The sequence below is a fragment of the Enoplosus armatus genome, chromosome 13 (genome assembly GCF_043641665.1).
Source record: "Enoplosus armatus isolate fEnoArm2 chromosome 13, fEnoArm2.hap1, whole genome shotgun sequence".
In the NCBI taxonomy this organism is placed as follows: domain Eukaryota; kingdom Metazoa; phylum Chordata; class Actinopteri; order Centrarchiformes; family Enoplosidae; genus Enoplosus; species Enoplosus armatus.
The window spans coordinates 7,328,806-7,354,082 of record NC_092192.1 but is presented as its reverse complement, the minus strand read 5'-3'; the positions used below and the strand labels follow the sequence as shown (position 1 = coordinate 7,354,082).

Genomic DNA, 25,277 nt, shown 5'->3' with positions numbered 1-25,277 from the left:
ATTTTCTTCTCTTGCTTCTATTTTCCTGCCACCCGTCCTTCCTCATGTCCTCTCTTGCTTAAGGTCAAGTTGTGGTTTCTCCGTCCACATGGCTGCAAGGGTCCATATTACATAAATGTCATCTTCCCAAGTCTGCAAAGGTCCCCTGATTTGTTCAGCCAAATACAACAAACAAAGGGGCTCTTCCTCTTGCTGTCAGGAGGTCGCCATCATGTTTTTATGGGTTTCAAGCATTTAGAAAAATATTCTACTCAGGATGACGACAAAAATCTACATTAATAAATAGGGAGTAAAGTAGAGTAATACTGACTCAATCTGTGTAATGTTAAAGGTGAGCGAGTCGCTCACTGTTTTGGGTTTTCAGCAAATGTACGGTCACTGTCATCATCTTCATTTCCAGCAGCAGCAATCAGCTGTTTTTAGCATACAAACTCTTGAGTTGAACACCTATTTCTTCTCAGGAGTTAGAGGCGAAGTAGCTGTAGCCATCAACACCGGCACCATCATCATCAACAGCAACAAACTACAGCATCGACCATGATGAAGAAAACAACAGCATTCACTCACATTGATGTCCTCCAGGTCCAAGAAGTTCAGTATGATGCCGTTCCTCTTCCAGATGATTGGCGGGCGCAGCGTCCCCTGGATTGCACAGGTGAGCACGGCACTGAGGCCCACCGTTACCGTGGAGACGCTGATCTGCTGGTCCTGCGCCAGGCTCAGCTGCACAACCTCTGTTAGAACAAGAATATGAAGGGAAATGATCGGTTATGGAGAGAGAGAGAGAGAAAGGATTCCAGAGAGGCAAATAAGAGCAGAGAGTAAGAAGAAAAATATGTAGAAAATTGAGAATATGGAGGGAGGAGGAAAAAAAGACGGCAGAGAAAATCACAAATCAGAACGAGTGTGCTGATGTAGTGGAACTGTAGCCAAGCTTAATACATTTCTAAGCATCCATCTCATTACTAGTGGACCGGAGAGGATAAACAGCTGTCTGGGAGTGAAGGATATCCAGTATGAAGAAAGACCACGTGTCAGAGGACACACAGCTAGCCAAATATCATTCTTCTCATTAAGGGAAATTTATGTTCATTGAAATGGCCATCCAATTCAATTCACCTTTACGGCAAATTAAGAATTATTCTTCACTGGCTCCCCTTGGCAACATAAATAGTATCTGTCACCAGGCTGTGTGGCCAGGCATGAAATCTACAGTCACAGTTACAGTCTGGAAACTTTTTACTGACAGTTTAAACTTACATTGAGCCCATTATTTTAACTAGACATAAAACAGGGTCTTTGCAGCTTTGGGTCATGTAATATATACAGTATGTGCTGTGTATTCTCGCTATTCAATCTCATGACCTTCCATTGCATTACAACACCACCAAATTCTTTCTCTTTTCATTTCCTCCATACACTCTCTATGCTACTAAAAAGATGACAAAATATGCTTTATAATAAAGTTTTCTATTTCAATTCTTGAAGAGAAAAAAAACAAAAACAAATGGGTTTAAAGTCAGATGAAGAACATAAGTATGCCAACGAGATCAGGCACGTGGGCAGTAACATGATATACAGTATGTCAGTGTGTGACCCCTGAGTCAATATTGACTGGGGACAGGATACACTTGGTTCATTAAATAAGGAGACACAAACACCAGACAGAAATCTGAATGGAGCCATCCAAGCGTAACATTGAGCAAATCACATGTATACACACACACACACACACACACACACACACACACACTTGCATTTACTGGACTGATACTATTAACTGCACTTGCTGCGTGACTGAAAGAAAGTAAGAGCAGGGAAATTGAAATCCGTCATTATATTTGGAACTCCATAGATAATAAAAACGGTGTGATTTACAAAGTAAATGCTAATATATTCAGCGCAAAGACAAAACACTAACCCAGCCAAAGAGTAACTCTAATTAACTTCTAATTAACTTATTCAAGTTGGTGAGAAATTCCCTGAGAAACCTGGATACAAGGAATACCTGAACATACAGTACAGTAGATAAATGATATAAAGCCTGTCAAATCTGTAATATTCCACTATTTACTGAAGCATCATATTTACTACTACATAATTTTACTGACGTGGTTTCAGATGCTGTAAAGACATACAGCTTAATGGTAATGATAAATATTTATGCACTTTTAAATCTGATTTGTGTGTTCCTGCTATTCGCTGAATCAAATCTTATTTTGCCACAAACTATGTTAACCAATCATCTTGTTACCGCCAAGACTTAAAAACTGTCATCTCACAGCGGGTGTTGTTTATTTCTTTCAGCTCCTATAATTAGCAAAGCGGTGTAAACTTGAAAGCATGTGCCGAGCATGACATCTGTCCGACACGGAGCTGAGTTGAGTTTCCTGACTGCGGTCTTGTGTTTCCTCTCTAAAATTGTGTTTTAATAAAATAAAAACACAAATCCGTGTGAGCAAAAAAGGTCTAAACATAAACACTGGCTTATAAGATCTGCTGCTGATGACCGAGCGACAGCGATAAGGCCAGTATCGCAACAAACTTTCATTTCAACACCCACACGGGCAAATATCTCATTGTCAGAGCAGACTTCAAGTAGACGGCTAACAGACTTTGAAATGTTTGCGCGGAACTTCCTGTCCGGAGCCAGACTTTGACGAACGCTGTTGTAAAAGACCCCTGGATATTAGCTGTCTGTTTCACATGGCTCTCCAGGTGATAGATATATCCGGGCTGACAGCTCGGCCTGTCAGTGATATTTCAGAATGCCTTGGGTACAGTACACTGCCAGGTCCAACAAAGTTATAATTCAGCAGAGCAGTAATTTGGGTGGCAGAACAGGCTTTGAGTGCCATGTGGACAGATGAGGGATGAAGTGCATTGATCTGACATGGCTTGGAGGGGTGGTTTCAGGGTGGTACTGTGAATTTCAACCACAGAACAGCTCACATTAAATTTAATACAGTGCATGGAAGTAAGGCCTGCGCGGTTTGCTGTGTCTTTCTGCAGTAGTAGAGTGTTCAGATGGACATCTAGTGTGACTTCATATTGATTATTTTGAGGGTAGAGAAGTAGGGATGCAGCTTTAAAAGTCTTCTGGCAAGAACTGTCTCCTCAAAGTTCCGTCAGAGCAGAATTACAAGCTGTAATTAAAAGACTTTGGCAGATAAAATACTGGCTACTGTGAATGATGTGCTTTTAACAGCTACAGTAGGTAAAAATAAGCAAGTGCTGGCGCAATGAAGTTGAGACGGTAATCTTGAGTTATTGACACATGCAAAAAAAGAAACTGGAGATTTTTTTCATATAACTGCTCTTAAAAAAAAGAGAGAAAACAGGTTATCATCTTGAGACTTTTGTGTACCTAATAGTGTGTGTTTGAGGACTAACTCGCATACTGTTTGACGTATTGACTGGCGAGTTTCAGATAGCTCAGTGTTTATCTTTTGGAATGAATACCTTCATTTTACTCTGTTGTTAAGCAGCAGTGAAAAGATAACCTTCAGCTCAAAGCCCCTAATGCAGGGCCGTAGCACTGCTGTCTACATACCAAATCAAATAAGAAATGTTCAATCAATTCAAAACAGGCAACTGCATTTAAACATTTCCTGCAACAGTCTGCCAACCCTTCATATGAGGTCAGTCTAAACTTTCAAACTTTCTGCTGATTGTCCTCACTTTTAATGTCTGATAGAAAAAAAAAACACGTACCTTTGTGAAAGATGGACCAGCAGTAAAATTAATCCTGACACCGTGAAATTAATCCTGATAGCATCCAAACTCAACCCACTGAGATTACAGTTATGAGACCAAGAAAAGACAGAGAAAAATGTTCCTTTTCTATGTGATGAAAAATAGCCATGTAATATTAGTTAGAAAGTGTGCTGATTGCTGTTGATGCCACTTTTCTAGGGAAACTGCGTTTATGAGATATGGAGACATTTCAAATGTTGAGATGTCCCTGTTGTACAATTAGCCGTCAGTTGATTGCAGCTTGGTCTCTAAAGTGTTAAAGCTAACAGACACCTCTAATCAGCAGAAGATAATGACAGTCACACATTGTAACTTTAGTTCACAGACAGTGTTCAACACTCCCTTTAAAAAGAGGCAACGCTGTTCCTCATCCACTAAATCTTTAGCTCCTTGTGGATATGTTTTATTATTTTTAATTTTATCTTATATATTTATTATACACACACTGTATATTCATATATATATATATATATTTATAGGATAAAAGATAAAATTAAAAACATATGTGTAATATCTTAGATAACAATAATATATCTTACATATTATTGTTGGGGATTTTATTCCATTTTAATTTTGTAATATTTTAATTGTCTGATTTTATTTCCCTCATTGCATCCTGAAATGGTTTAATCCTGGTTCAACCATATAACAAGCACATTGTAACTTTGTTTTGAAAAGTGCTGTACGAATTAAGTTTATTATTAGGCACTTAGGCGACAACAGTACCTCATATGATAGGACCCCAGAACTAGTTCATCAGCTGATAGGGGGGTCTTGCCTGGGGCACACACAAACGGAAGCCTAGTTTGTTGTTCTCCTCTCTAAGTTCAAGTTAGCTAACTGGCTACCTAACCAGCCTTATTTGTGCCAGTAAGGGTACCAACAACTCAATGTTTTCAGATACCTTAGTTTGAGTTTCATGCTTACTTTTCATAGAGTCCATCCTATGTTATGATATCACCAGCTGGTTCGGAATCCAAAAGGTCACGTTTAAGAAAACGTAAGGGGACAGCCAGATAACTTTGGGTTTTTATAAGTTGTTTATTTAGGTTGTATGCATATAAAGTCAAATGTGCACTTGCATGCTTGTAACTTCATATGTTTTTTTAAATATTTTTTTTAGAATCTCTATAATTTTAACAGTACGAGTGTGAAGTTTTTGGGAATAGCATGTTTGGTTTGGTCATGTGTGATTTTATTGTGAAATGCTGGTCTTGGGACAGAAATGTAACCGTGACCTTGACCTTGAGAATAATAATAAATGAGCCCAGGTTTTCAAATGCATCAACCCAAACAAGCCAGAGAAGAACTACATGCTTACATAATGATCACTGATCATAATCTGATCACTGAAAAAATACAGAAGACTAAGAAACTGACCAAGCATTCAATGCTAGCTTTTGGTACTATGAACACATTTTTGGCAGTTCTCAAAAAGTACTTAATAGCTACACCCACGTTTAACTCAACCACAAAGATTACTTCCACTTTAAAGGCAGCTCTATAATAATCTGTTTAAACACCTTCCCATGTTCTGTCCCATTCTCAGATGACCCAGACAAATTGCATATCCACCGGCAGAGCCTGCTCTGCCCTGGCTTGCTGGGGAAGGTTGTCATGACATTATCTAGCTAATGATTCCTACAGTTTCCCCCCTTCTCCCAAAATAGCTCCAATGTGTAAGTTAGTAATTGACTTTCAGGGGAATTCAGGAGCTCCACTGATCGATCAGCCCTGCTAACTGAGCTATGGACGGGCTGACAGGGCCAACGGGGAGGTGTCTGTATGCAGCTCTGGAGGGATATACAGTACAGTGTGAGAGGAAGAGAGGGAGAGAGAAAGAAGAAGGACCTGGGCCAAATATTGAGAGAAATATGTCGAGACAGAGACAAGGAGAGGACTTAAATTTAAATAGGCTGAATAAAACAAGTGCGAGGAAAAGACGGAAAAAGAAAAAGAGGACGGAAACATCAGAGATGGAACACATGAGATCAAATGTGAGAGAGAAAGAATGTAAAAGAGCACGAGCAAACGAAAGAAAAGACATGCCGAAAGATGGGCCGAGACACGGGGCATAAGAGAAGGGATGTAAAAATGTGTGTGCGTGTGAGACAGGAAGAGAGACAAATTTGATGCTGAGCACGTAGGAGATCTCCCAGGGAATAACTAATGTGGCGAGCTTAAGACTGCAGCTCAGTGAGTTGTCCCCTTCCACTTTTATGAGACCAGCCCCTCGTGAGCTGGAGTAAGACATCAAGCCACAAAGCAGATGAGGAGAACACCATGACTTTTTTAGAGGGTAACACAGATAGCATCCTGACATCCTGTAGACTAGAGGAGGGAAAGAGAGAGGTAGTGAGGGGCAGGAGGAGAAAGAATGGATGGATGGTAAGAGGGTTACAGGTGAAGGAGTGGGATGTGAGGAGTTATGTGAGCGGGGCCAGGAAGCAAGAAAACAAGCCGACAGGCACTAAGGAAGCATAGATTTGTTGATTTGTGGAATTAAAATGATTTAAACAACTTAGTTCTAACTACACATTTAAATGTAGTGATTAAAATGTTGAAACAAGAGTTATATGTATAAAAAATACTTTATTCTTTCAATAAATGTCTCAGTTTACACCAAAAGTGTCTTTTTACCTGCAAATGACCAAATCCATGCGACAGTAAAGTAGCTCCATCCACATTAAAGTAGCATCATTTGTGTCAATTGATAAAAAATGTCTTTAAATGAGTTGCTGCTCCCACCAGAACGGCACCATTAAATAAGAAAATAGAATCATTGGAGTCTCTGAATACATTTTCCTTTCAAACTACATGACAATATTTTGATGTAAAGCATACTAGGAAATCCTGTTTTCTCTCCAATGACTAACAAACTCAGAGTGCACTCACCTTTACATTTTACCAGAAATACGAGGAAGGAAAATATATATAAAAAATATATATATATTCTTAGAGGTAAATCATTTTCCTCTCCTGTGGTTTAGTGGGCGTGTTTTTCCAGAACAAAATAATGAAGTTTCAGTCTGTTCCTCACTAAACAATTCATTCTAGTCCAATATAAAAAGTTACCAAGTTTGAACAGATCCATGCTTTTTATACAGAATCTATTACTGCTGAGGAACGCACAGAGGATGCAGAGGGAGGTGGATATAACATTTTTGTGGGGGTGCTGCTTGTTTATCTGTACAGAGGGAGAGACAAAATGTGCCAAAATCTGGTAAACAGCAGCAGTGATAATGAATTACTTGAAGATGTGTTTTCATCAAGCTGTCCAACATGCAGATTTTACACTGTGACGTCTTTGAGACGTCTTAAAAATAGGAGGGTTAAAGCAAACAATTAGCTCTCCAGAATTAACAATACAAATTAAACACAGCCCTGATGATGTAATTGTTGTGCAAAGAAAGTGACTTTCTGAAATGCATATCCATCAGAAACATATCTTTAGACAACAAAACTGCTTCATGTGAGTAGAAAGACATTTAAATATTAAATCCATTTTGTAAGTTTATTCTCAAACGTCTATTCACAAAAACAAAACCAAACTGGTAAGCCTCTCTGTATTTAACTAAATGTTTTATTGCTCTTCTCAGATCAGTGTCTCTCTGAAGTTAATGCATGTGTGATAAACGTTCAGTCAGCCACATAAGAATATGAATATGGCAGATGTGCCTTTGGCAATAGACCCCTTTGGCAATCTCTGTATAAACCTGCCCCAGAGGGCAAAACGGCACTTTGCATGTCAGGGAACATCCTGTCCGTAGCTCTCCTCAGATAACCCTCTCTGTGTAGACTTATCCACCAGCTGACTTATGTGTTGTGCTCCCTAGTGACACGACCATCACTGTGACGGCATCGTGACTGACAGTGAAACCACACGTTTGGATTGATCGTGATCGGCAGCTACCACCTCTGACAGATGATGGTAGCATTTGTGAAAGAGGAAGTTAGTCAGTGTTACTACTCTCGTCTGACAGTGGTTATGGCATATCATTACTACTTTTGACCACATGGTGGATGTGAAAGTGCCATTTGCGAAGATTGGTTGATAAGATATTTTAGACATTTGGCATACTTATACTTATTGCTGTATCAACAATGTTTTAGCAGCATTTCAGTGACCTAACCCTAACATGCAACAGGTTCTACAGGAACGTCGGGACACATTTCTTGACAAAAGTTGTACAAAAGCAGTGAAAAGGCAAGATGCGCACAGGTTTACAAGTGAGATTACTGCTTGTTTACTTCCACCTTCTTCTCTGGATTACTCTGTAGTGTTTGGGACCATCTGATGCCTCTTACTACAACACAGAGGACGCACACACACATACGCTTCCTTGGTGAATGAAGTCTTCACTGCTTTGGGCTGGTGACAGTAACACCTCAGACACATTACAAAACCAAAGTGCTCTCTCTCTTGCTCACTGAATATGAGCCTTAGTGGGGGGCTGTGTGTCACTCATTCCACAAGTACATCTTCCTCCTCCTCCCTTCATGTGTCATGTATGCAAATATATGCGCGGCACACTCGATTATTCATATTTGACCCTCATGAAAGAAATATCCTCATTCGGTCTCATTTGATAAATTAAGATTCAGGCATTAATCATTAATCTCATCACTAAGTGAAAAGCAGCTGCTACAGTAAGTGGGCTTGATTTGCCAGTCTTCACACTTCCTACATGTTCCTGCAAAGCTGCCAAACTTCTAAGCAATGGAGACTTGTAGGATTCAAAGTAACCGCATGTTGGTGTCATGCTTGCACTTGGGTTACCCCTCAACTAAAGTCTCGTTTTTAACCAGCAACAAAAAGGATTTTCTGATTGATTGTTGCTATGCAACCACCAAAAAGGCATGACAGCAGGCAATCTTAGACCATGCAACACAATAGTACTGTGGTTAAACACAGGTTCCTCACCACAGAGTGCACTTTCAATCACACATGCTGGCACCTGTCATCATCTTTGTCATTGTGTTGCAACATTAGGAAAAAGGCTTGAAAGCCATTAGCAATAGTAAAACAGTGATGATTAAAGATGTGATGTGCGCACACAGAATATAAAGAAAGATGCACACAGATGTATGTATTAAGTAAAGCTGAAGCACAATTGTGTTATCTTTTGTCCAACACGGCTATGAGGGTCAGCAATCATTTATTAAAGCTTTTTTTAAAAACCTTTGTTAATTTATTAATGTATCATGGAACATGTCTTTTGTGTAGAGAAGGCTGAAAAAAGTCTAAAATCTTGGTGGTGAATGGACTGCACTTATATAACAGACAAAGCGCTTTACAATTTGCCTTTCATTCACCCATTCTCACACACATAGCAATCGCGGTGGACACGCCATGCAAGGCGCTGGCTTGACATGTGGACAGGACCAACCCTGTGATTAATGGAAGACCCGCTCTACATCTCTGATGTACAGTAGTAGATTTTCTGGGAAATCAAATTGAGAAACTGTAATGAAGAAATGACAATCCAATGAATTAAATACTTGCAAAATCCTCAAAATCCAATATTACCATTGCCCACATTGGTTTAATACAAACCACAAATATGAAAAGAATAGCTTCTTCAATATAAACTATAAAACAAAACCTCTGTCGGTTGACACATTTGTACCATCTCATGTATACTGTATATCGTCATATCACTCAATCCCAGGCGAGGTCAGATATAACTCGATCTATAGATGCTCAGTCTACACACCTGATTTATACTGAGAATATAATCTCCCTTTGAAATCGTACATGTACCACTACATGACTGCATGTGATAATGTCCCCTGAGAACACAATGACACTGGTGGGCTTGTAGGGAGACAGGACTCCTGCTGGGAGCCCGAGGTGTATACAAATGATCTCGGTGTGTATGAGGGCTGCTCTCTGCAGGTGGGCCGCAGCTATTAGTAAATATATCATCCATGTTTCAAGCACACTGACACACTGAATTAATGTCAAACTGTATATCACACTGCACCATTTTCTCAGTCAATCAATACCTATGCACTCTCAGGCAGTTGATTCTATACACACACCGTATATCACATCAATTCACATATTGTACATACATACTGCTCACTTACTGTCCCTCATACACTCTCACTCTTATCTCTTGTGTCCACACAAGCAGTTCTCTCTCTCATACGCACACACACTCAAACATACATACATACACAGACGAACTCGAGCTGTCTCTTTGAGGTGGTGATTATTCATGGGTGGGAGATGGGGATGAGCAATCAGCGGCCAGCTCATTAATCACACTGGATGCAGACCCTTAATCTCCTCCACAGGTACAGAGGAATCCTCCGCTGCCGCTCCTCATTGCTCCTCTATCTCACTTTCTGCCACCCACTGCATCATTTTCTTTCTGATGCTTTGTTTGCATCCTTGGCTATTTCTCTCTGTCCTCGTCCTTCTCTGAGTCTCTCACCTTCTGGATATCTCTATGACTGCATGTCACTCTCCCTTTCCGTCTCACTCTTTCCTTCTTTCTGGACTTAATCTGCCTCTCTCTCTCATGCCTGTCGTTCGACTTAAAGTGCCTCCTTGCCTGGCTGTATCTCCACTTGCTAGCAAAGCCACGATGGTGCTTCTTCTCCAGTAGGGACCCTTAACTAGGCAGCGAACAAGCCTTGTGAGGACCACAAAGAGAAGACAGAGAGCGAGCCGGTGGAGGAAGTGTATAGCAGTAGTGTGCGTGCAGGAAGGAGTGTTTTAAAACAATCTGTTCTATGCTGTATTAATAAGCCAGGAGCAGCAATTTGGTAGGAGATCTGGCTCTGCTCGCCCTCTGCAGCTGCATAAGCATTTAAAAAATAGAGAAACTTCACTTCACAGCAGCTGGACCCTTAGTTTGTGAAACAATGGGTGCCTTGTGTTGGTTAGTGATGAGAACCACTTGTGATAAATTAAAAATAATAATAATAAGGGGTTAGTTTATGGTGAGTGCATGATAATTTGACAACATTGCTACCTCTTTTGAAAAACAACTTCTAGCATTTCCCAGAACAGAACACACACAGGTTTGAAAAGCTAATAAAAAATTAAAACACCTTTGCTGGAATTTGACAAGATACTTCTCCAGCACGCTAACTGATGTGAGAGCCACTGGTGGAGTTGATTTTTACAACAACAGGGAAAAAAAGCACTAAAACCCTGCTGTTGACAACAATATGTATTACCCAAGATATCTACCACAGTCCTCCTGGAGCTGCTCGCTTCCCAGGCCATTTAAAGGGAACAATTGTCTCCCCCGCATTACTTAATGACCAATTTTGCAGGAACAGGCTGCTTACAACAGAGCCCATTTCTGAGGTGGGTGTTGCTGCTAAGCACCTGAGAGCATTGCAGGGCAACAGTGGATTTGCAGAGGACGAGGCTCAATAATGAACTGGCATCAGTTGGGTAATGACAGGGCAGAACTCTCTTTACTGTGTCATTCAATCCCTAAGGGCGGGAATAACCTGTCGGGAAAATGAACAGATTAATTGCCTGCCTGGAGGGTTCACAGACATCTTTACATTTGTGGTAGACCTCCGAGCTCCACAGATACTAACTTTTGTCATATTACTATTGATGTGTATTATTTGACACTACTCATAAAAGTAGTCTTTTCATAAAATGATATACAGTACAAAGTTGCCACGTATGCAAATGTTCCAGGTGAACAACTAAGCAGATGTTGGGGCCCCATACTTATAGGATTCGTTATTGTTGGATGAGGTCTCCTTGGTATGTGGGAGTTATGGGGGTCTCTTTTCCTAACCCCTTGGCTGCTGTGCAAATAACTTGTCTATCATCGGTTTTGGGGTACTGAGGGACCCTAGGGAGACATAAGTGTACAGACTCATGTGTTATAGTAGGATCCCATGTATGCCTAAATGTATAAAAGACGAGTTTGAACAGTGTTCGAGGCAGCAGTACTGATTCGGCTACGGGTGCTGTACAGGTCAAGATGCGCATGCCTGTTGATCCTGATCTTTGAGGCAAATAAAGAATATTATGTGAAAAGTCAGTATCAGCGGAGTTTCCTTCCATCATCGGATCATCGTCTACATCTGGGGAATGAAGAAGAAATTAACAACACTATACATTCAGTTATTTTGTTGCTTATAAACTGCTAATACAGTTAAAGGGAAAGTAACACCGATACATGCTTTTAAGCTTGTCATACAGCAAGTAATTTCTCCCCAGCTTTTACAGTATTTCTTGTGTCATGACTCCTGAAGGTCAAAGAAGCTGCCACCCTCTGGCATTATCAAATTGCATTGACGGAGATGAAAGAGAGCTTGTAGGCCGTTTTCATGGCATTTTTCTTTTAAGAGAGCTAAAGAACATGTTCATGCTTTTCTTTCAGCCTTTTCTTGAGAAAAAGCCTTTGCTGTAACTCAGAAAATATATGACAATGTATAACAATAAAATAAAGGAAATTTGTTATGACTTTCATTTTAAACTATATGAACAAAATCTGGCAAATCAATCCGACTAAGAGCTATTTCGGAAGCTTGTACATTCTCCAAACGAATAAATATAATTATTGTAGATGCAGGTTTTATGTGCCCAGTTTCTTTTCTAAAAGTCTACAGTGTTAAACATTATGAATAGAGCAAAGGTTCATTCTTATTTGCTTGCAGGCAAAAACATGAAGTGGCTTCTGTAACTTCACGATCCATTTAAAAGTATATAGTCTGAAGAAAATGGTAAAAGAAGACGAGTAGACATGCAGCATTTAGAAAAAAATCAAGCTTAGAAAAAATGTTATCTTCACATCCTCTGGTTTGATAAAACTGACATTTTAAGTCTCAAAGGCCAAAAAAAGTGATCCTGCTCTGAGAGGCTTAATGGAAACAAGCTGACAGTCTGGCGCTAATCTCCCATACTTCATTTGGCCGGATGAGACCCAATTCATTAAAGCGATACTCTCATCTGATAGCAGCATAAGATCTCTGACAATCTGGATAATCTTTCATCTTTATGGAAACACAGGAAGACCCCTCACCCTCCCTCTCCCTCCCTCTCTCTCTCTCTCTCTCTCTCTCTCTCTCTCTCTCTCTCTCTCTCTCTCTCTCTCTCTCTCTCTCTCTCTCTCTCTCTCTCTCTCTCTCTCTCTCTCTCTCTCTCTCTCTCTCTCTCTCTCTCTCTCCCCCCAGCTATGCCTCCTACTGTAAACTGCGAAGGCATTTTCTGACAGTGTTGGCTAAGTGGCCTTTCACGTTGTAAAGCCCTTTCAGCCTTGGGGAGGAGGAGGGTGAGAGAGATTAGTGGCCGGCAGCACAACTCGACACTGCAGGAGCCACAGCTTGACCTGACCTGAGGGTCGGCCTCGATAGAGACTGAATGCACAATGAGATGTACTGAGTGTGTGTGTGTGTGTCTGGGTGGATGCATCTGCACGGGATTGTATGTGTTTAAATGTGCATGCATGCATCTTGAACAACTTCACATTATCTGATGTAGACACGTTAACTAACAATAGTCTGATTAGAGCTGCAGGGGAGAGGAACAGAAAGGCCAATCATTTTCTTTCTAATGAGGGCTTTTTTCCCAAAGAAACAACTCCAAGGTTAAAGAGGTCAATGGACTCTTGAGGTCAGACTGGTGAAGTGATGAAAGCAAAACACAAGGTACTGTAATTTGAATTTGATTTGTTACAGTACAATTTAGAGAGGTTGTGGTTTTTTTTTTCAGATGATGTAAAATTTTAACTTTCATTATTTCTTTTTTTTTAAATGATTGATCCAAGGAAGGTTTGCTGAGCATACATGTTCTTTCTCAACAATGCTAAATATCACACTTATATAGTTCTGCATGGTCACACCTGGGAGTTGTCAAGTAAAACCACCGTCTTTTACTGCAAGCTACTGAGCAGCTGCATTGGATCCATTGGGTTTAGATGCCTTGCAGAATGGCATCTTGCCAAATCCAGGTATCTCACTAGATTTTGATTATAGAAATTAGCTTCCTAAACATCAGGCCTGATGCCTGAGGCCAGATTGGCAAGTATCTGAGTCACTCATGATCTAAACTAGGGATCTCTGATGTAGCCACCTCTGCAACTTAGTACGGTCTGGCAATAAGATCATCATTTATCAACTGTCATGCAGTTTATACTGTGGTAGCTATCATTTGGGTGTTTTAGGCTATTATGGGTAATGTTGCCATCTTGGATTTTTCAATAACAACTCAATAGCATCTTTTGTTAGACCATCCCTGGCTGGTAAACACCTACGTCTTTCCAACTCTACACCCCTAGTGCGAAACACAGCCTTTCTGTTAAACATTTGTAGTCACTTAAGTTATTTTCTCAGAGATGACAAATCGGCTCTTGAGGCATAAAAGACATTGTTCACGTGATTTCATAGGCTGAGTAGTACATGTAAAATCAGTCATGTGCTCCTTTATAACAGCTATTAGGACTGAAACTTTAAGTGGTAATGTATAAAAGTTAAAAGAAACCAAACCTTTGAGCATGGACCAAACATTGAGCAGTTATTGAGCCATTTATTCTTCGAGAGAATGCCCTTCAGAGTGTGTCTCTGATATAAATACATAAATATGTGAGAAAGAAAAACATCTACTTGGCTCAGGTTTTGGGATTCTTTATCATCTAATGACAGGGGCTTGACTTTGTAGAATTATGAATAGACATTTGTATATTAATACAGTTGAGTGTTGCTTGATTTATCTAATTTACCATCAAGATTATTCCCGCACATTTCTGTGAGTTCCAGGAATTCAGGCTCATTTTACTTCACAGTAGCTACACAAGCCAATTGGAAGATGCATTTTTGGATTAAATAAGTGACTCATAAGTGACTCATGCAAAAACCTCTGAATATGTATGATGTAAAACATCACCAATGCTGCCAATTTCTTGCTTTTAAATGCTGGCCCACATAACATCTGTTGATAAAGTCTGTGTCTGAACCAGACTCTGTGATTTAATAACACTAATGCTCTCAGAACAGAAACCTTCATTAAAACTTTAAAGACATTTTTATTTTTAAGATCAGTCTATTGAAACAACCTTATTTTGAACAATAAATCCTCTTTTTTTTGTTGGAGTCTCCATACTCTCATATTATCAATTGACAAGTAAAATATCTCTTCTTCTTTAATTAACACCTTGGTAAAATGTGGGCTGATTAATTGGCAGAAAAGCGAACTAAACAGGCATTGTAGCATTGCTCCATTATAATCACTAACAGGGTTTTTAAAAAGCTGCTGATGAGTTGATGAAGTTGATTAATTGCTCCATATTTTTCCCCAGAGTACTCTCTCTCTCTGTCTCTCTTGCTCTCTACTGTGCAATGAATTATGGGAGAATGAAGTTTGTCCACACCACACTACTAAATTATTATGGATCCTCCAAGCATGACAGGAGTTTTGAAAATAATTATGAAAGTTTCAGGCTAAATTCCTGCATGCTTAATGATTAAACTATATGCGGGCAGCACAGAGGCTGGAGGGTAGAGCTGTCGGCTCAGAGTGAGAAGGACGTGGGTCTGATCCCCAACTGGACACTTTCCATACAGATCTGACCTCAAGTAACAAGTGACCTGTGTGTCAACAGAAGATAGTATATGCTAATATAACACTGGCTGTCACACAAACAATGCAGGTGTGAGTAATCCGACCGAAGGCGTATTTTCTGCTGCAAAAGGGCGACAGCATAAAAGCTCAGCCATGGCTGATTCAGAGCTTTTTCTTTGCAGTCCACAATGAGACGTAAACGACGAGGTATTATTAAAGACACGACACCTCTGAATTTGTTAAAATGGTGAAGAGCTCTTTCTGGCTCTTCCCTAAAGTTTCCAAACGCTGTCAGCACAACACCTACTAAAGAAGCAGCTTAGTTTCTATAATTCTATAATTATTATAATTGATGATTATGATTATAATGATTATACAGTACACAGCTAAGTAATACTGTGGATCAAACTGAGAGATTATCAACAGTTAATGTTATCCCCTTACTTTAGTTTATATACAGTACGTCCTCTTGTCCCACTTTTTGTGTTAATTGTGTCCCTTTTTGTCTCTTTGTCATTTCTGTGTGTTAATGTGTTCATATAATTACTGATTCGGACCTCAGTTAACGGGAGACTAGATAGATCTGCCCTATTTTGCCCGATTAGCTATTTAATGTGTTGATAATCGAGTTAAAGTCACGTGTTTGTCATAGAAATGTGGGTAAATAAAACCCTTAATTGCACTGTGTCTCTTGTGCCTGATTTTCTTGGTTCCTCACAGGGTCAAATCACAAAAATGTCCGACATAACAGAGGCAAAGAACATTTTCAAATCATCTCAGGGAGTCCACCATCATTACATTTCATTGTCTTACTCACCTGTCTTAAAGAATCGCATTAGATTATGTACAATTTGTGGTTAGAATGAGTCAAAATTAATATTTGAATTTACGTAGACTTTCCGTGTGGTTTCAGCTCATCGATAGACTGAATAAGCTTCTGAATTTCTCTCTGGATTTCTGATGTGTAGTACAACTGCGCATCAAGGTTTTCCACTTGAGTGTAGCTTGTAAATGGGATTTAGCTTGGCAAACCAAAGAAAAAAAACACTGCATCATCTTGGTAGGAAAAAAAAAGCCTCTGAGCTTTAACCCTCAAGCCAGCTCAGCGCATGTTGTTTTAGAAGACTGGGTTGAATAGGAGCTGGTTGCCACAGGAGATATTGAGTACCGACAATCTGCTGGGAGCGTGCAACATTGAGATGAGTCGCAGAATCAGACCGCACTCCTGAGAATAAAGACTTTGGAGATTTGGGATTACCTGCTCCTCTATCATCACCTTCTCTCTCTCTTACATACTTCAAAATCTTTGACTATTTCGGCTTTCTGAAGCTGTGAAAGCTGCACTTTCAAGGTCTACTGAACAAAAAACGTTGGCTTTGGAAATTCTATGAAAGCCACTAAATGATATTGGCCGCTAGCGTGAGTGCTTATGTAATTCTAAAAGATCAACGGCTCAGGTGCACTGTGTGAAAACTGTAAGATAACTAATCGAAACTTCTCTCTCAAACACTAATCTGTCAGGTTTCATTTACATTGATTTTCCATAAAATCCCCTTCAAATTAACCACAAAGGATCATATACACACTTCTCAACTGACACTTATGTGTTCAATGTAGCCAAAGCGTTAGTTTTCACATCACACACATGAAATCTTTCATTTCCTTGACGAAAACATCCTGATGTGCACATTTATTATGAGATCGACTGTTTTGCATAGCCCGTAATTTGTACCCGAATTAGGATATTTAGAGTCGACTCAGAGTCCTGTGTAAGACCCCTGGTCATAGTTTAGTTATAATATCCTAGCGCAGCACGGAGCGTCTCTCCACCCCGGCTGTTGCCAGCACCGTCAGAGTCAGTCACACAGGACGGCAGAAGAGGAGGTTGTATCACGCTGGTCTGTGTTGCCCGGTTTCCATCACAGTGCGTTTTGTCGTTGGGTAATTTGGAGACATGATTCGGTTTGTAAAAGTTTACAGCCTGTACTGCTGTTATCCTGCGTCACTCACGCATCAAGAACAAGAAACAGAATGCGAGTCATCTCGGGGCTTTCTGGACTGATGATTCGAATCATCAAATGACGTGTATGGTTAACCGCAGTGCGCCACAGATATGAATATTAATTATTGGCTATCTTCATTGCATTTAAACCCTTAGTCATCAAGATAAACTTGACTAAGGCCCGCTTGCTTGTTGGAGCACAAAATTGACTAAATCAGACAAATTCACAACTGCAAACAGCCCAATTCTTCCAAACTGAGTCATAAAGCATCAGTACAAGCTGACACTTCTTATTCGGGGAGTCGAGGGAGTATGACTCATTCACTTTCTTCACTGTTGCCCTGAATGTGTGTAACTACTGTAAAAAGGTGTGTATGTGATCTTCCGTGTCCATCCCTCTTCCCTCCAAGTCCCTGATTCCTCTTCCACTCCTCTCTTTACTTCTATCTTCCTCTGTTCTCCTCCTTTCTTAAACTTGTCATCTCTAATCTCTCATACTCTCCACATCTTCCCCCGCAGTCTTTACTGCTGCCCACGACTCTTGTAAGCATGTAATTGTGTATTACCTACTCTTGTTTTCTCCCCTCTTTTTGCTCCACCCTCCTTCTCTTCCACATAGTCCCAGATTACTCCTTACCCTGCTGCCTCGCCCCACCTCTGTCCTCCTCTAGACCTTGACAAACATGTGGAAACATGTAATTATGCATCACCTGCTCTTCTAAATCCTCTCTGACTCTCTATCCTCCTCCCTCTCCTCAACACGTTTGGCCTCCTCCCAAATCCTATTCTCTGCTTCCTCCCTGGTAAACACATGTAAACAGGCAGCATCACCAAGTTAACATTAGCGTGTTTTTGCAGTTCCTCTGCATTTGTAGTCCTTACTCTGATCAAAACACAGTTTCATCCTTTTGAATATGGAGGAACTAAAATGAATAGCCCCTAAGGTGTTTGTTTGGGTTTTGGGTGTGTGCAATTTGTGCTGTTTGCGAAATAAGCATTTCAGCTGGAAGCCACCACGTCTACTAACTTGTACACTCATTCTTTCCCTCCTTTAGCCCGTTCCGCTCTCTTTCATCCCTTTATAAGATTTGAGTGTTTGTTGTGTTGTTTGTAGAGTTCAGCTTAGTGACGTCAGCGTTGGCCTCCGTTCAGTTCCACCGTACAAACACAGGAGAAAAACAACTCTTACTAAAACATAACCTTATCACTATAACCAAGCCATCTGGACCAACTCGCTGATGATTTACACAGAACAGATGTTTGCCCGGAGAAAACAACACTCCCTCTGACTGCATCTATTGGAAATACTTCTTACTTTCTCTCACAGAAATGTTGTAACAGCAGAGAACCCAAAAGCTGAGGTTATCCAGCCATGACGGACTATGTGTTTGTACTCTAACCTTGTTATGTTGTTTTGGGTTCTATGAATCTGCTACTATATTCTTTTTTTCTCTACAAAAACCCTTTTCCTTTTTCGTTCCCTTTTTGTCGTGCTGTGTTTATCTCCTTTGTTCTGAGAGAACATTTTCAAAGCTGATGAAGGTGGATGCTGGAGGGGATTTCATTGAAGAGATGAGAGGAGGAAAAAGGGAAGAAGAGTACCTCTCCCATGCACGCACACACAAACGGAGAGACAAATACACATCCGCATGGACACACACGTTTGAAATTGCAGAAGGGTGTTAAAATAAGAAATAGGGAGAAAGGGGGGATTGTTCCACCAAAGTGGCAAGAGAAAGAGCAAATCAATGGAGGCATGATAATGAATTATTTCCTTGCCAGAGAGGGAGTTAGAGAAGAGAGATAAAAGCAGACCACATGCTGTGCCACTAACAGCCTGGGGGCTGCTGCCTGTGAATTATGGCACGTTGGAACACACTTGCCGCCCTCGGGACCCATTGGTTGCAAAGGAAAGAGAAAGGGGAGAAATAGAAATAAGAAAGCCGCAAAAGAGATGGGGGGGGGGCAGAAAATGTCGGAAAGGGTAATAGGTCAAAGCAAAGCCCCTGGAGACCCTGCAAAGCATGGATTTACATCTCTGTGGCTAATTAGAGACGTAAAGATGAAATTAAAGTGGTGGAAATGAAAGAAGGATCGACAGATGAGGGAAATGGAGAAGCGGGGGGGGGGGGGGGGGGGCAGTGTTGGATGGGATTATTCAGCATGTGTAATTATGAGAGATATTAGACGTCTGGTAGAACAGTAAGTGTGTCACCAATGAGAAGACATGTCTTAATGATCCTTACATGATGTTCCAGACGCACCGTGAGATTTTTACAACTGCCCCCGCCCCCATTACAACATGGCTTGCACTATGAAGGCCCCGATTACTCAGCTACAGCCAGTCGCAGAGTTGAATGAATTACAAGTGTAAACTGTACTTTATTGCACCATGTTTAACATACCCAAGGCAGACGTTTGTCTGACTCCTCTCTTTGTTCTTTCTCAACAAAGACATCCTGCTGAGATTGTCCCAATTTAGGTACTTGATTTAGATTAAGCCTAAAACAAGACTTGTGGGAAGTATATCAATATATACATGAAATACTCAAATATCCTGTTGGTGATTACATAATGGTTCAAATGTGAATTATGGGATACATTAAGACCCAATCTGTGGCTGCAATCTGCTTGCGGCTGATTAGTTTAAGGTTACTTTACAATGGTAACCTCGACTGAACTTCTAATTTAATTGATATACTTTTTAAAAGGGAAAATGTAACTATGAAACTATTACAGTTTTATACATCATCCATCTGTGATAGTTAAATACTTTTGGCTTTACTCACTGTTGTAATTTAGATTTTGGGTGTACTGACTTTCCTTCAACTTGCCTCATCTACTTCATTTATTAATTGTGTCCTAAAATTAGTTTCAATATCCCTCAGAGAACATGTCTGAATTTGATACATCCAGCTGTTGTTTTTTTTTAAGTCTAGGTGGAGAGAGCAAGCGCAATAGTGCAGTCAAAGCAACAGAGCGAGTTTTGCCAGTTGAACAGATAGCTGTAATTGCCCCCTTTCCTCAAAATCTTGCATTTTATTTGGTTTTGTTGGGATAACACCAAAACCTTACATTTATTGTTCAAGTTTTAGTAAGTTGAAATTATTTTTTTTCTGCTATGAAACTCAAATGTAAGCCTGAAGAACTTACAATGTCCATGTATTGTGACCTTATGAAAATGTGACCATGCAACCACAGAAATAAGAAAAAAAGAAATGAAAAATGACACCTTTAAAAGAAAGTCGCATCACCAAAAGCTGTTTATTTCTTACAAAGATGAAGTGTTTAGGTTGTATTTTCAGTGTCAACAGCACCTTCGATTTCTGTGTAATTGGCCACTGGCTAAGAGAGCTGCACTCTCGCTATATATCAGGCTAATTTAAAGATCCATATTAGTCTCTGCACAAACAAGTGCGTGTATTCTAATAGCAGGGTAGTAGTAAGGTTTGAGATACTGACCCCTCACAGGGTTGGCTGATGTGTGTCTAGCAGCAACTACAGTGTCAAAGTGTGACTGAGCAAGATTTTAAATCACTGCCCGCTGACATAAAACATTTCTACTAACCAAGAACAACAGCTAAATGGAGTAAATGTAAATGCAAGGGTGTGTTGATAACACCCATGACTACAGAGGAAACTCTGGAGTGTTCACTCCTTCAGTTTTTGAAAACAACAAACACTATTTCAAGAACACATTATCTCAATATTCTCAGGCATTTCATCCTTGATTAGTGACACAGTAAAGGGTATAAATACCCAGGTCAGCCTCCCTACAACCATTGTTAATACTGGATTCATATGCTAGTTAATGCTCTTATGTTCATATTCAATGTAGGAAGTATTATGACGTTCCTATAGCGCAGCAAAAAGTAGGGGTGAGGACTTTGGGGAAGAGGGTGTTTTACTTCAAACACCCAATAGGTTTACATCCTGTCTCTTACTGACGGTAAACTCTTCAGTGTTGATGATGATCTTTCCAAAACCTTTACCAAGTGTTATATTCACCAAACCTTAACCATTCCAGATTTGCTAAGCTAAGCTAATTGCGTCGTGGCTCCAGCTCCATACTAAACACACAGACATGAGAGTGGTCTTTATCTTCTCCTCAAACTCTTGGAAAGCAAGCAAATAAGCCTATTTCCCAAAATGTCTATTTCTTTAAGGTTTTTTGGGGCATTTCGGTTTTATTTTGATAGCAGACAGTAGAGAGGTGACAGGAAATGAGACATGAAACAAAAGGTCGCCAGCTGGATGTTAAACCCATAGGCTTGCAGGAAGCCCTATAATCTGGGGTTTTTCAGGACTGTGCAATATTCATTTTCAAGTCCATCATACTTTCCAAGCATATAAGGACAAGGATCAAGACTCCAATAATGACTGTCTACCTTTCCACTACGTGTGATTTCACCCTGAGATACAACACATACACACATCGTATATATACAGTATGTCTAGTCTGGCAGATGTTTGCAAAACATGGATGTTTCAGTTGAGGGTCTCACTTAAGAGTGCTTCATAGCTGTTGATGCTGTGCACAGTAAATTGTAATATCATAAAATAAATTGATAGCCCACTGTCTCTAGATATCCTTTGGGGACAGCTCTCATGTTCTTTCATGTTTCTTTTGTTTTGTATTAAGGGCCTCGACAAACGCCATCCGAATGTCCTCTTACATTTCTCATTTCATTTTTGCTTCCCCTTTCCTCTCCTTATGTTTCCTCCTCGTATGTAGTAAAGATTTCCACCTGACTGCGGAGTTTACACTCTGAGATAATACAGTCATGTATCTCACACAACACAAATCACACCCTTAATTGTCGATCGTGCGCAGGGTTCATATCACTTATTTTACTGAATCTCTTCTTTACTACCACTGTTCTGTATCTCCTCTCCTCTCCGGCTTTAAGCTCCTCTCCTCTCCTCTTCTCCAGGGAATTAGCTGCATCGGCTAAGTGTTGTACTAAATAAATGATTCAGACATTAAACAGACAGCCACAGTTGCCATGACAACTCACTGGGCATCTCTCACTATTGTATTCAGAACAGACTGCTGGATGACCACTGGCTGTACTGTGTTATGTGAATGAGTGCGTGTGTGTGTGTGTGTGTGTGTGTGTGTGTGTGTGTGTGTGTGTGTGTGTGTGAAATGCATATGCATATATATATGTGTACATAAGTTATGTAGAACCACAAATTAATTGGCTGCTGTTATATGTTGGCAAGATATATTTAAAAATAAACTATGAAAGCTGTAAGTTATAATACATTTGTCCAATTCAAAGTATCCCATACATCAGCATATGAAATAAAATGTACATAATGCTCATTGATTAAGTCAAAGTATATCTAGTCGATGGAAACTGCTATTTCTGCTGCTTTCAACGGAGTCTGTCAGCAAAGTGGCCAAGCAGTGTGTTTCACTTTAGCTAATGTGTTGTTATTTATTGTTGGTAGCAAAAGTTATGTATTTGGATTACAAAGAAGATCTAAGAGGTCACTGTGAGACAAAACAAGGCTGAACAAACAAAAAAATGAGACCTACAGGACACTGAGGGCTTTTTCTTCACTTTGACTGATACTTTGACTTCCTTGAAAACAATGTATTTTAACAGGTTATCTCAGTATGGGTAAAAACTGCCTCTCTCTCTCCCTTACTGGTAAGCCATTGGTTTACACTTTGGAACGATCCCTTTCTGCTTTATGTGCCATCAAAATATCTAATTTCCACAGGAAATAGTAGTTAAGATGCCGCATGCTGTTAATATGCTGTTGCATTAACTATGATGAACACACAAATATATTTACAACAATTATTCAATTATTCCAGAAGCAAACCAACCATAGCTTACATTTAACATGGATCACTTAATTAAACAACAACACACGTCATCATATACACAACATTTGGTAATAAAAAAAAATCAATCTTTCTCTCAGTGTAGCATGGAAGAAGTGTGACCAAAGCCTCAGCAGTCCCTTACCTGTTACCGCAGCTACCTGACACTGGGTAATTACCCAGCAATAGAGAGACGACACTTGGAAGGTGCCAGAAAGCCCCTTATACACACCGGCAATTAGCTGTAAAGGTCCATTGAGCGGTAATGAGGCATCAGACACTAGCTGGGGGGGAGTGGGCAGGGGGGAGGAAAGAGAGATGAGTGCAAAAAGGTGAGAGGGAAATGGTAAAAAGGCAGTGAGGGAGAAAAGATGAGGATATGGTAGAGATAGTAGAAAGCCAAGGAGAGGAGGAGGTGAAGGGGATGTTATTGTGTGGGTGCATAGGGAACCTCCAAGACCTCCAGTTCAAAGGCACTTTGTTGTTAAGAGCTTAGCTGGAGGTCTCTCACCCACTTGGCTGTCAGAGAACAACAGGCTCCTGTTGTAAAAGTGATATCTGATCTCAGCAAGATCATTTGTGCAGATTAAGGGAAAACTTGAGAAACATGGAAAATCAAACCTTGAAGGGAGCTGCCAGGCAGCAACAAAAAGATATTATCTTGCTGCAGAGGCATCAGGGCTCTCTTAGAGCGTCACTGGTTACATACAGGGTGTAAAATGGAGACAGAGCCCAGCAGGAAAAATATTTCATCCTGTTGCACCAGCTGTTTTTCTGCATTGTGCGTAACCTGCACAGTTATACAATTCATAATTTGCAACAGTACATGTTGGACTTAACTTAAAGCTGTCCAGTTTTCTTTTTCTATCAACATAATGTGGAAACACTGATGATTAACGTAGCTGGTTATTCGGAAATGTTGATACTGAACAAATCGGCTTTATTTACCTTTGTTTTTCCACTTATAGCTCTTGGTTAAGGTTTAAGTCTGCAGTGACTTGAAGCATGAGACACGACATGTTTACTTTATTAACATTTAACCAAAACCACAATATTTTCCTAACCTTAACCAAAGAGCTATTGTTTTCAGGACGTGAACCCCGGTATTGTACGCCCACCTCCCTACAACTTCCGTACGTATGTAGCACTATCTGTGAACATAATTGAGGCGGCAATTATGTTTCTTCCCACATTATTGGTATTTTAAAACAAACTAGTGCTTTATCATTTTTAGGAGACAGGATTGGAAATGATGAGCTGGTGTTTTAGTGCAAGCTGACTACAGGGATACACTTACCCATATGTCCATCTATTTTTGTTTGCATGCATACTGTATATTTAAGGATATGTGTGTGTGTGTGGTGTTCAGGTACATCTGTATTCCAGAGGCATGGATAATGCACATACACATAATGCTATACACCATGTACAAATATAGACAAACTCTTCCAGGGATTACACATTTCGGTATACAAATATGCAGTACAGACATATGCACAGTCTCATGCTTCTACATAAGGTTTTCAACACACAAACCTGTTGACCTTTAGCTGACCCTGTCTAACTTTTGTCTCTGACCAATTACAACCATCTCATTTTCTTTCTTTTATTTCCACCTTCTCTCATTTCTCCCGCTGGCCGTTCCCCTCCAGAGAGGGAGAAGAGGCTCTTCAGTTCTTCCACCACTGGCTCTCTCATCTTCCCTCCCCCCACCCATCTCAGTATCCCTTCTTGTCCACATGATACTCTCCTTCCTCCTCCCCCTCCTCTCCGCCATTTCATCCCCACTCCTCCTCCTTATGCCATTCTCGCCTTCCCACTCCATCTCTGCTGCTTCACTCTCTTGATTAATTAGTCAGACCTGCTGAGTGGTCCTGCCAGTGCAGCACAGCATCTCCATATAATTCTACTATTAACAGGAGTCATGGAAAACAAATTGTCTCACAGTGGAGGATGAATGTGGAGAAAAATAAAGAGAACAAGCTTGGAGGGGAAGAACTGCATGTGGGAGAAAGATGGGGAAACAGTGAAAACAAGAGAAAACTAGCCTGGTCCTAATTAGATGCTCACCAGCTGTGTTTATTAAAAATACATTTAAAAACAGGACCACTGGCTTATTGTGCTGCACCTTAACA

At 40.3% G+C, this 25,277-nt stretch overlaps 1 protein-coding gene across 1 annotated transcript in view; it reads right to left on the bottom strand.

Annotated features, from left to right (window-relative positions):
• fstl4 (follistatin-like 4) overlaps positions 1–25,277 on the bottom strand; it is a 175,773-nt gene that overhangs the window by 28,404 nt on the left and 122,092 nt on the right. Inside the window, exon 6 of the mRNA XM_070917521.1 lies at positions 568–734. Coding sequence (XP_070773622.1) covers positions 568–734 — 167 coding nt within the window. The remainder of the gene's footprint in view (positions 1–567; positions 735–25,277) is intronic.